This window comes from Cydia amplana, chromosome 18, assembly GCF_948474715.1.
Source record: "Cydia amplana chromosome 18, ilCydAmpl1.1, whole genome shotgun sequence".
Taxonomy (NCBI): Eukaryota; Metazoa; Arthropoda; class Insecta; order Lepidoptera; family Tortricidae; genus Cydia; species Cydia amplana.
The window spans coordinates 6,201,840-6,213,474 of record NC_086086.1 but is presented as its reverse complement, the minus strand read 5'-3'; the positions used below and the strand labels follow the sequence as shown (position 1 = coordinate 6,213,474).

General features: G+C 40.3%; 1 protein-coding gene across 2 annotated transcripts; it reads right to left on the bottom strand.

Moving 5' to 3' along the window:
- LOC134656396 (conserved oligomeric Golgi complex subunit 1) lies at positions 1-11,550 on the bottom strand. 2 transcript variants are annotated; one of them, XM_063511919.1, is made up of 13 exons: positions 11,301-11,550; positions 10,901-11,068; positions 10,446-10,591; positions 9,952-10,106; positions 9,128-9,356; positions 8,233-8,365; positions 7,679-7,851; positions 7,106-7,396; positions 6,218-6,458; positions 4,682-5,012; positions 3,586-4,026; positions 2,460-2,639; positions 1-165 (listed from the first exon to the last, which is right to left on the bottom strand). In XM_063511919.1, the coding sequence occupies exons 1-13, from the start codon at positions 11,435-11,437 to the stop codon at positions 7-9; spliced, it is 2,784 nt and encodes a 927-aa protein (XP_063367989.1). In that variant the 5' UTR covers positions 11,438-11,550; the 3' UTR covers positions 1-6. The 2 variants fall into 2 exon arrangements, with proteins under 2 accessions (XP_063367989.1, XP_063367988.1); XM_063511918.1 differs by lacking the exon at positions 2,460-2,639 and adding an exon at positions 2,259-2,438 and having other exon boundaries at positions 11,301-11,549.
- Positions 11,551-11,635: the final 85 nt, after the last annotated feature.

Below are 11,635 nucleotides of genomic sequence, written 5' to 3'. Positions count from 1 at the left end.
CAGACGTTAAGACCCGCTGAACCAATCGGAAGTCATCGAGTTGAAGAACGACGCAGCGCCAGAACGGGCGTTGGCGAAGTTGATGGGCAGTGACGCCGTCATCAGCTCGGAGATGTCCGCTCTGGGCTTGTTGGGGCTTGCCGACGTCATTGGCTTTTTCTTTATCTGGAAATTGAGTCAAGTGTAAGTGTAAGACCTTTAAACACACACACACACACACACACACACACACACACACACACACACACACACACACACACACACACACACACACACACACACACACACACACACACACACACACACCTCTTTTATATTAAGTACCCTATACCACATTAAACCACACTAAGGTCTAGTTAATACTTATATTAATGCTAGAATTTGTAATTTTTTCATAGTTTATTATTATTATTACATATTATTCCTAAGATACTTATTGTAAACTAACCGCGTGGAAGAGCGGTGTTCTCTTAGCACAAGTGTATTCTCACTTAAAAAGAGGCACCAGTGCAGATACTGTAATTTGTTTTTTAAGCTACTGAATAAAATATTTTTCATTTTTTTCATTTTCATTTTCAAGACCTGAGTAGACGCTCGAAGCGGAGCGTTCGGCGGGGCGGGCAGCGTAGCGTCGGGATCAGGAGTAATTTTAGCAGCGTGCACTAAGGCCGCTCCTATACGTTTGCATTTGTTTAACATGCACGCCGCACGCCCCGCCCCGCTGCACGCCCAACTCGAGCGTCCACTCAGGCCTTACACTAAGACATTTTGGACTATGTGTTGTTGATTGTATGGATCAATTTGCAATGTGTTAGAAAGACAATGTTATGAAACTTATGAACGTTAGGAAGTAGCACACGGCGACTTTATGCAGCGATTCAGATACAGTATCGATACAGTCGGAATGATGTCGCTGATGGTCATAAATGTACCCCCGCACACGTAGGTACACACGATTGGGGCCATTTCGTGACACTTTATTTTTCACTATGTTATTTCTATGTATGTCTTTTGTCTGTGTGTTTACGAATAAAAAACTATTATATTCTATTTTGCATCGCAATAATCGCGCTAAGTACTGAATCGCTGCAGAAAGCCGCCGTGTGCTACCTTACTTACTCGGAGGTAAATGAACGCTAATTCTAATCTACACTTATTAGAATTTTGGTGTTTAATTTTCAGTTTGAAAAAAGGAGTCACAATGAATGCCGAATATATCTATTCACTCGAGTTATCACTCGAGGAAAAAACAGCCCAATATCAACCTTCGTGCATTCCGACAAGGTTCACACGATATTCATGGCGTTCAAAGCGTTAATATTTACAGAAACTCAATAACATTGTTAGACAAAATGTTATTCATGCTTAGTTTAGGGTTTTACAATGCCACTGTCACACTGTTCATACCCAAACAGCTTCAGAGAGGGATGAATGCTGCGTTGGCACTAGTACAATTTAATAAAGTTAGAGAAAGCCATTTGACAGTTTTTATCATATCCAACCATCAAGTTATTGTTTGTAGTATACGAGGGGAGCTTGAAATATTCGCGGCATAAGCTAGAAAAAAAAAGGAAAAAATAAAAATAACTACTACTATTTTGCCCGCCTCTTTGGCAGTTTAAATATTGCCGTCATTACTAACGATTATTAGCGTAAATAACTAGCATTTACTTTACTACTCTCTTTAAACATTTTTTCTAAGGCCGTGAATTTTCAGCCGCCTCTCGTAACTACAGATAACTATGATAATACAATTATAATATTTCAGAAAAATAAAATCCGTTTTCAGCGCACCGCTTCGCCCAGTTTCTCCCAGCTGGGTGATACAATAGTTCTCCTAACACACTTTCCTACTATTGTCCCCTGGCTGACCCGACAGAACAATAACAAACAGTTGATCCACCAATGTCTGATGCGGGCTGTACACACCCGTCGAGAGACCCGAGACATGCCGGGAACGAGTGTGTACACGCTGCTCCCTTCTCATCTCGCTCTTCCTTGTCTCGTCTCGCGATTGGATCGGAGCGGTGCCAAGACTCTCGGCGAGAGGCTCTCGACGAGTGTGTACAGCCGACATGAAATGTAAATGTATGACGTACCGGCCCGATTATACCCGCCAGCTGCCCGTGCTGGAGGATTATACTGCCGAGCAATGTCTGAAATGTAAATGTGTGACGTACCGGCCCGATTATACCCGCCAGCTGCCCGTGCTGGAGGATTACACTGCCGAGCAATGTCTGAATAAACGTGTGACTTACCGGCTTGTCGAGTTTCTCTCGGCAGGGCTGCGTGGCGACGGGCAGGAGAGAGAACCAGTGCGCGCCGCCGGCCGCCAGCAGCGCCGCCGCGCGGTCGCCGCTGCCGCCCGACACCACGGGCGAGGGCCCGATTATACCCGCCAGCTGCCCGTGCTGGAGGATTACACTGCCGAGCAACGTCTGAATAAACGTGTGACGTACCGGCTTGTCGAGTTTCTCTCGGCTGGGCTGCGTGGCGACGGGCAGGAGAGAGAACCAGTGCGCGCCGCCGGCCGCCAGCAGCGCCGCCGCGCGGTCGCCGCTGCCGCCCGACACCACGGGCGACGGCCCGATTATACCCGCCAGCTGCCCGTGCTGGAGGATTACACTGCCGAGCAACGTCTGAATAAACGTGTGACGTACCGGCTTGTCGAGTTTCTCTCGGCTGGGCTGCGTGGCGACGGGCAGGAGAGAGAACCAGTGCGCGCCGCCGGCCGCCAGCAGCGCCGCCGCGCGGTCGCCGCTGCCGCCCGACACCACGGGCGAGGGCCCGATTATACCCGCCAGCTGCCCGTGCTCGAGGATTATACTGCCGAGCAATGTCTGAAATTGAGAAATACTGGTTAGTTTATATTCGAGGCAAAGTGCAATACTCTTAATTGACCGCCAGTGGGCCCTTTGCAATAATGTACGCACGAACATTAACAACAAAGTTAGACACATCGTTTTCAGGCCATAATAGATAATCGAACTTTTCTGTCTTTTTTAATAGCTAGCACCATAACACTGATTTAAACTTTCACGATTTTTACACATTATTAAATTATACAACGGGACTTAATCGCGCCATACCACCAGCACCACACTTCAAATTTAGAAAAGTGCGATTATCTCGAAAACCACGAAAGTTTTACTAGACCTATAAGTGCATTTTCTGGACCAGCCTAAGGTGCCCTGTCGGTGGTTAGAAGGTTATCCATTAATTACCGGGCACCCTGTATATCAGTGCAAGGATATTCAAAATTTTGCACATTATTTTAAAAGCACAAATCGCTGGTTTTTATGAATCCGTCGTTACGCTGTTAATTGTTGTTTCGCTTTTCCGTATGAATATATCTTTACATTGCCTAAAAACGAGTTTAATATTTTGCAAGCTGATCACAAAACGTGCGGTGTGTAAATGACAACCCATATAAGTACATGCAAGTTAACTATAGAACCTTAGTGCAGTATTTAGTTCTACATACTCTTACGATAAAAGATTTTGTAAATATGTACCTACACATTACAGTGGCGCCCAACAGGGGCGTAGCCGTAACTCGCTTCTGCAGCACTTGATTAGACTCACCTGGACTCTTTGCACAGATCTCTTCAAATTAGTCTGCACGAACGGATAGAAGACGTCATAGTCGAACGGATCAATTTTCGACCTTAAGAACTCGCAAATTTCATGAGAAAAATCCATAGACTTCTTATTCTCTCGCGGCACGAGCAATAAAGTCAAATGTCGAACGTCCATCAGTAACTGAAGCGCACACCTCTGATTTATATCTGCCTCTTTCTCTCTTATCACTTTATTATAGTGTGCGAAAGTGATAGTTGTAGTTTTCTCTATAAATAATGTGTGGATTTCTACTGGTAAGGTGTGTGGTACGACTTCATCGAGTATTCTGCTGACGGCGTAGAGGTATTCTTGTAGTTTTAAAGATGGTCCGGCCGGTACTTTGATGGTGGAATCAATAGTTTTGTCTTGGTCATCTTTTTCTTCTATTTTTATGACGTCCCATTGCTGTAAAGAATTAAAATTCTGTATATATACAAAACTATCCGCTTTCAAATCAAATTAGATAAGTATACCACATTTTATTGAGGTCCATAATGCCGTACTGGTGCGACAAATGAATATAATTATAAACCAATGGTAGAAAAAAATGATCTAATAAAATCGTAGACATATGCAGTTGAAGAAAATTTCTGTTTATAATTTTAACAGCTAATCACGACAGTAACATCAGTAAATAGTTTCAAAGCCAGATATTTTACTTCTTGCATATAATAACTAAGTATCCTCATCTAAAAATTATAACTAACGACTCTGCAAAAAATACAGTTTATACAGAGTGCCCAGGAATTAATGGATAACCTTCTAACCACCAAGAGGGTGGTGCAAAAATCGACTTTGAGGTAAGTAAAAGTCGTGGTTTTCGAGATATTCGCACTTTTCTAATTTTGGTTTCTTGTTTCATAGAAAGATTTCCTGGACCAGCCCAAGGTGTCCTCTTGGTGGTTAGAAGGTTATCCATTAATTACTGGGCAACCTCTATAAATGTGGTTCTAGTGGAAAGGGGTACATGTCTCGCGCAACTGTTATACCCTTTTAGCTTCGTATAAACTTTTACCTCTTTTCACTAAAGTAACACTATTGTAAACATTTAAATACATACCATCATCAAATAATCAACATTAGCTTCGAGCGTAAACTCCTGAGGCAAATCCTTAGTTAACTCTTCCACTCTCTCCATCACTATATCTATCCAATTTCCCCAACAAACTAAACAATTCTGCTTCAAAATCCCACACAAGTCGCTCCATCTTTTCAACCCATTTTCATCAATAGTGAGTGTAGCTTCGGGAATATAGCACTTGCGTAGATTGATCATAATGATGGGAATTGCTTGGAGGAATCGAGCGGTGTATATTGCTGTTGTTTTTCTTTGGAGTTCTGATGATTGGAGCGTTGGCTCTTCGAAGCACACTTTTATGTATTGGAGCATACTAAAAACGAGTATAAAAGGATAATAGTAAATTCACTGTCGGTATTATTCAAACACTGATTACAAAATCAAAACGAATCGCACAATACCTTAGGGTGGTATTCCACCTGTCCAATTGTTTTGTCCATCTCAGTGCGTCTCACTTTCTCAATCAAAATGTGAGATGCAAATACACATTGGTCAAAGAAATTGGACAGATGAAAGCATCCTTATATAGATCTAGCTATTTAAAGAAATGCGAATGATGAATGAAGAAATGGTGAATGATTGGATATAATCACACACACACACGTAAAATAAACCACCCACCCACACGTAAACCTGTGTTGTGTGCAATAAAGTGATTACTACTACTAGTACTATTAAAATAGTAAAGAAATAAAGAGTTCATAAATATGATTTTTTTTTCAATCTTACGGTGTCATATACACATTTATGAACTCGAATGTACCTGTCACAAAAACGAAGGACAGTATGACACCGATAAGTATGAAACATACCTTTCAACATTACTATCCGCCGTATCCCTCAAATACACTTCAATCTCCTCTCTATCACTATAATGTGCTATATCCTCCTCATCTTCATACGTGAACAACAGCTTCTCCCGAATTGTCCCCTTCTTGTCCCTTATTCCGCATTTAACCAGTTACAAGTTACAATACCAAAACATACCTTCCAACATTACTATCCGCCGTATCCCTTAAATACACTTCAATCTCCTCTCTATCACTATACATCTGCGCGAGATCCTCCTCATCTTCATACGTGAACAACATTTTCTCCCGAATTGTCCCCTTCTTGTCACTTATTTCGCATTTAACCAATTACAAGTTACAATACCAAAACATACCTTTCAACATTACTATCCGCCGTATCCTTCAAATACACTTCAATCTCCTCTCTATCACTATAATGTGCTATATCCTCCTCATCTTCATACGTGAACAACAGCTTCTCCCGAATTGTCCCCTTCTTGTCCCTTATTCCGCATTTAACCAGTTACAAGTTACAATACCAAAACATACCTTCCAACATTACTATCCGCCGTATCCCTTAAATACACTTCAATCTCCTCTCTATCACTATACATTTGTGCTATATCCTCCTCATCTTCATACGTGAACAACAGTTTCTCTCGAATTGTCCCCTTCTTGTCCCTTATTCCGCATTTAACCAATTACTAGTTAAAATACCAAAACATACCTTCCAACATTACTATCCGCCGTATCCTTCAAATACACTTCAATCTCCTGTCTATCACTATACATTTGCGCGAGATCCTCCTCATCTTCATACGTGAACAACAGTTTCTCTCGAATTGTCCCCTTCTTGTCCCGGTACAGGTACACTCTGAGGTCCTCTAGAAGTTTCTGTAACTCGCTGTCTAGGTCTTGGCAGAGTTTCTCTAGGTTGGTCGTGAAACCGCGATCTTGGAGGGACATGCCTGGATTGCAGAGAAATATATTCTTACTCGTAACCTCAAACTTACATGCAAATATTTCGATAAACATAGGGTTCAATGGAGAAACAAGGGAGAAATGTATGTAAATCCAAGTCTCATTTTTTAACCTTAAAAACTCTGGATATATGACGTTCCACGGGAAAAGGTACCTTATGGCAGCAGGCGCTTACGTCGCATAGCACCGCAATAGTATTGGAGCGGCGTTAATAGCGGAAGCGCCAACCGCCATAAGGTACCTTTTTCCTTGAGACGTCACATATAAGCCTAGTACTCGTTTTTGCTTTAACCTCCTGAGACCCAGAAACAGTTGTTTTGTTTTTGAATTTGGAACTCTTTACTTTCTCTAATAAAGTGGAAAATGTACAAAAAAAATTACGCCTTAGGTTAAGATAACGACACGGTTCGTAAAAACATCACATTCTATTTTAAATACTCTGTACTCTATAATAAGGTGTAATTTTCTTTGAAAAACTTTAAGCCGGTATGCCTTCATTTTATCGTTAAGAGCAGAATACATAAAGTCGATATCGACAACCTCAAAAGTATGATTCTAGTAATATATAGGCTTTATCACATTATTAAATGATCCATCAATATCAATATAAATCGGTATTCTTTCAATCACTCACCTCTCATGAGCGAATTCATGACCTTTATAACTTCATTCCTCGACTCTATAACAGTATCCCCAATAAGGTCCTTCCACACAAACCAATTTATATCAATCTCCCCCTCGTTGTCCACTGATCTGGTCAAATCGACCAGTATCTGTGTTTTAAAGGCGTCATAGACTTTAGTCCATCTGTTGTCTATGATGATCTTGACTCGAGAGGTGAGGAGTGGTTGGAAGTAATGGCACCACACGTGGACCCCTGGGATGTCCAAGGATGAGCATATGGCGCTCCAGTTATCGGGAATTTCTGAAAAAAGACGTGGAATAAGGCTTAGAATAAACTCTTACGGTAGATGTCGCTAGGGTCCCCTAGACCGATATGGTGGAAAGATTCCCTGGTTATGGATGAGGTCTTTGATCGCTCAGTTGGCAGAGGGCTGGAGTATCGATCCAGAGGCCGTGAGTTCAAGTCTCGCCCGAGGCAGTCATCATTCCACTCAAATTTATTCTAAGCTTAATAGCATCATTCGCAGACATTTCTGCTTGTTTTTTTTTTTTTTTTCTGAATGCCTCCAACGTCCGTTCTTACCAATTTTAAATGCTTCTTCACGTATCTCGTGCAGAATTTTGACCCTGGTGACGTTTTGCAATAGACTTTTCACACTCTCATCTATGAAGGACTTCACCCATACACTCCATTTTTGAACGCAGGTAGTTATTTCTTGTTTTTCTAGCTCTTGGACTTCTTTGTTTGATGATAATCTGAAATTATATACTTGGTCAAGCAAATCTTGTCAGTATAAAAAGGCGAAAAATTTGAAAAATCGTGGGTTAGCAACACTACGTTTGAATTATTCGAAAATCGCGTGTTATTTATATCTTTCTTATCTGTGGAACTATTTTGTTTACATTTCATCGCTGCTTTTTGTCCGTTTCCTAGGAATACCATACTTAAGTTTGCTTTACATTGCTACTGACAATACTGACATATCCAGCTTGACAGACTATAAGATGTTACAACATTGTTTTATGTTGTATGCGGTAAAGGGTTATAATTTGTAAATTTAGTACTACTTCATGTAAATTGGAATTGTATTCATTCGTGACCAACTGAAGGATTTTCCCTAAAACTCATGGACTAACCTATAGTTGGCAATAACAGGGGGTAAAAGTTTCAGCGCCGAAGGGTCACTAAACTGCACTATTTCAACCAAAGTATCCGAGTCCGCTCTGAACAAATCCTTCAACTTGGCGAGCACTGCTCCTCCATTGTTTTCTGAAACAAAACAAATAAGTACTATCACATCCATCCGAGCGGATTGTAGGCAAACAGAGCGGAGGCAATCTCCGTTAGCACGGCGTCGGCGAAAGCTGGCGTGATACCGCTATATAACGCTCTAGCCAAGGTGATAAACGATATCGCTTCGCCATAGAATCGCTTTGTATCTCTCTATCACTCTTCCATATTAGAGCGACAGTGACAGTTGCGTTTCGATCGCTACGGAGCGTTAGCGATTGGCATGTGTTGGCATGCCGAGCAAAGTGGCGTGCTCTTGTGTTGGAGGCAAGACTCATTTTGGGTCATCGCGCCAGCCAGGGAAGTCAGTAGTATCAATTATTTTTAGAGTAGACAGGGCGAATCGGTTCTGACTGAAAAATCTGGTGGTGTTTCAATAGCTATACGAAATACAACGGATATTTCATGAAATCCATCTGTCTACCTTAGTGACTATATGTAGTTTGTTCATGTTGTTATCTATTCAAAATAATGTAAACAAACCAATTACGAGATAATAACATAGGTACAAACACTATACATTCCAATAGTTCTGTAACTGTTACTGTTAACCTTTTGTGGCTATGGTAATGACAGTTACGTTTTCTTTAACCCCAATCCAATCTTGACCCCCAAAGAGGTCAAGTGATGGCGTTTAAAGGGTTAAATACTTAGTAAAGGTGACTCAAAAATTCTTCTGAATTACTTTCACTATGCAAGCGGAAATTGCCATTCCCTTAGTAACTGCAAAAAAAAACTCACCAACAAAAGAAGCGTATACCAAAACAACAGTCTTCAAAACGATTTTCACAGCGTTCACAATTTTCTCCTTGATCTGCGCTTTAACGTCTCCTTCTAGAATGTGCTGCAGCTCAAACTGCAGCGTCGACTTCAAGCTGCTGTTGCTGTGGAGGCTTATGAAGGTGTTCAGGAGCTCCACCATGCTTTGGGAGTCGAGGATGTACAGGCTCGTGAGGCAGGAACTGGCCACCTATAAAAACTAGGGCCTATTACAATATTACCGCTTCAGGAAAAAATTAAGTATTGCTACTATTGCTGTTGACTATTTTATCTACAAATTGTCCAAATGATTGACACTGAAAGTGCATTTTTTGTGGGAAAATCACTGGATGTGAAGAAATTGCATAGTTTTAATCATTATAGTTAATAATTTCACAAAATTATGGCTAAGATGTAATAATTTTATTCCGAGGAATATATCTCAAGAAATATTAGACTAATAAAGAACATATTAGAATGAGAAAAACCAAAAGTACGTACGTTGATAAGTGGACAAAAGACCTTGTAGAGTGGTGCCCCAGATATAATAAAAGGAAAAGTGGTTCACAAAAGTTTAGATAGTCGAATGATTTAAGAAGAATCTGAGGAGGTAAATGGATGCAAATAGCAAAGGAAAGAAATAAATGGAAAGCTATGGAGGAGGCCTACATCAAAGGATGAGTTGAAGTTAAAGTTAAACCAAATTAATATACTGCAAACTTCAATAATAAAGGCTATTTACATTAGACTAAAAACTTGTCAATAGGTCTTGGTTATTTTTTTAAACTGTATCAGTTTTTTTATACCTCTACACTGATGTCCACATCCTGCAATCTCTGCCTGCAAACATCTATGATGGTCTGGTTGAAGTTGGAGATGGAGCTCCACTGTGCTTGTATCAGCCACTGCAGGGACTGCATGCCCGGCTTCACATTCTTACCGCCTATTTGCAGTTGGAGCCCTGAAAATACAGCATGTCATTCAGATTTTATCATTGATTTGTTAAGGTAAAGAATGTAAGTTAGTAATGTCCATAGCATGGACAATTCATAGCAAAAAAAGTTCGCGATTTTGGGGTTGGTCCCATAGTAAAAGTTGCTCAGTATGACCTATATGTTCACCCCGTAAATATTGCAGGTGACTAAATTTATACTCTATAGGTACTCCCTGTCTCTGTGTGTGTGTTGTTACCTCTGCCTTCATGTATTATGTGTGTCTCTCTGTAAATGTTTTATTGAGGTTGTGCAATAAAGAGGATTTGTATTGTATTGTATTGTACTCAATATTCAAGAGTACTGACCAGTGTTGATATGCCTTGCCATTATAAACAACCTTGTCGCCTTCACAAAGTCCTCAGCCTCAATGCATTTCCAAATCTTCTCAGGAATCTCCATCAGCAACTTCACTTGTACTGATATACCATTCATTGGGTTTACATTGATGAAACTGGAAATAAGATGTAATGTTTAGAAAACATGTCGAGTTTCTTGCCGTTCCCATATTGGGATACCCTCCTCCAATTGAGAGGGGATTTAAATCTTCTCAAAGCACAGGTGTATGATGACAACAGTCTAGAGCAGGGTTCACCAAATGACGGACGCGGTCCGGATCTGACCTATTTTTTGCTTACTTAATAGGTATACTCAAGTAGAAACGGACCGCAATGGTCATTTTATTTTAAGAACCGGACCCCTGAAGAAACTTATCGGTGACCCCTCGTCTAGAGTTACAAAGAATTCATTCATAAATTATTACCTTGAAGTATGTGTCTGCTTTTTATCAACTTTAAACCCAACAAGATGAGTATCATGAAGGCTCTTACAGGTCTCCATCATACCAGTGATGTGGTTTAGAGTACTTTCTGTTGTTGCTTTCATTTCCTCTATAGTATCCGCGGCATGGATCAGGTCCCTGTATCTTTCCCTGAAATATTAAACAGCAAACTTTAGAATACTAAAAAACTAGATTGCAAATTGCTTATTTTTGTTTATTGATGTTTTTTACAATAACTTAACTGAAGGGTGCGTAAAATCTGTACTAAACGGTCAATATAAGTTTGATAAAGCTAGTGTTTTGAATGTTTTGATTGATCTCTTAGTGTTAGTGAACATAATAGGGGTTATAGTCATTCTAGGGATTTCTATTTAGTACTTACCCTACCATAGCGCGTAACTCTTCTCTCTTCCTTTCAATTTCATATTGTAGTTTTTTCTGAACTTGATCTATTTCGCTGATAAAATAATTTTGAAATAGTTGTTCAGGCACTATCTCAAGTAAATTAGGCTGTGACATTTTGAAATACTGTTGTATAATTCACGTCTGATATATAACAATAAAAGCACCTCAGGGCTTGCAAATATTAATCACTTATTAATCTATGTTGAGTAAACATTTTATTTCTGCCGAATCGAATCCAAATATTCCAAATAACTACGTACATAACTACATAAACCAAAAACAGATAATTATTATGACATGACAATGACAACA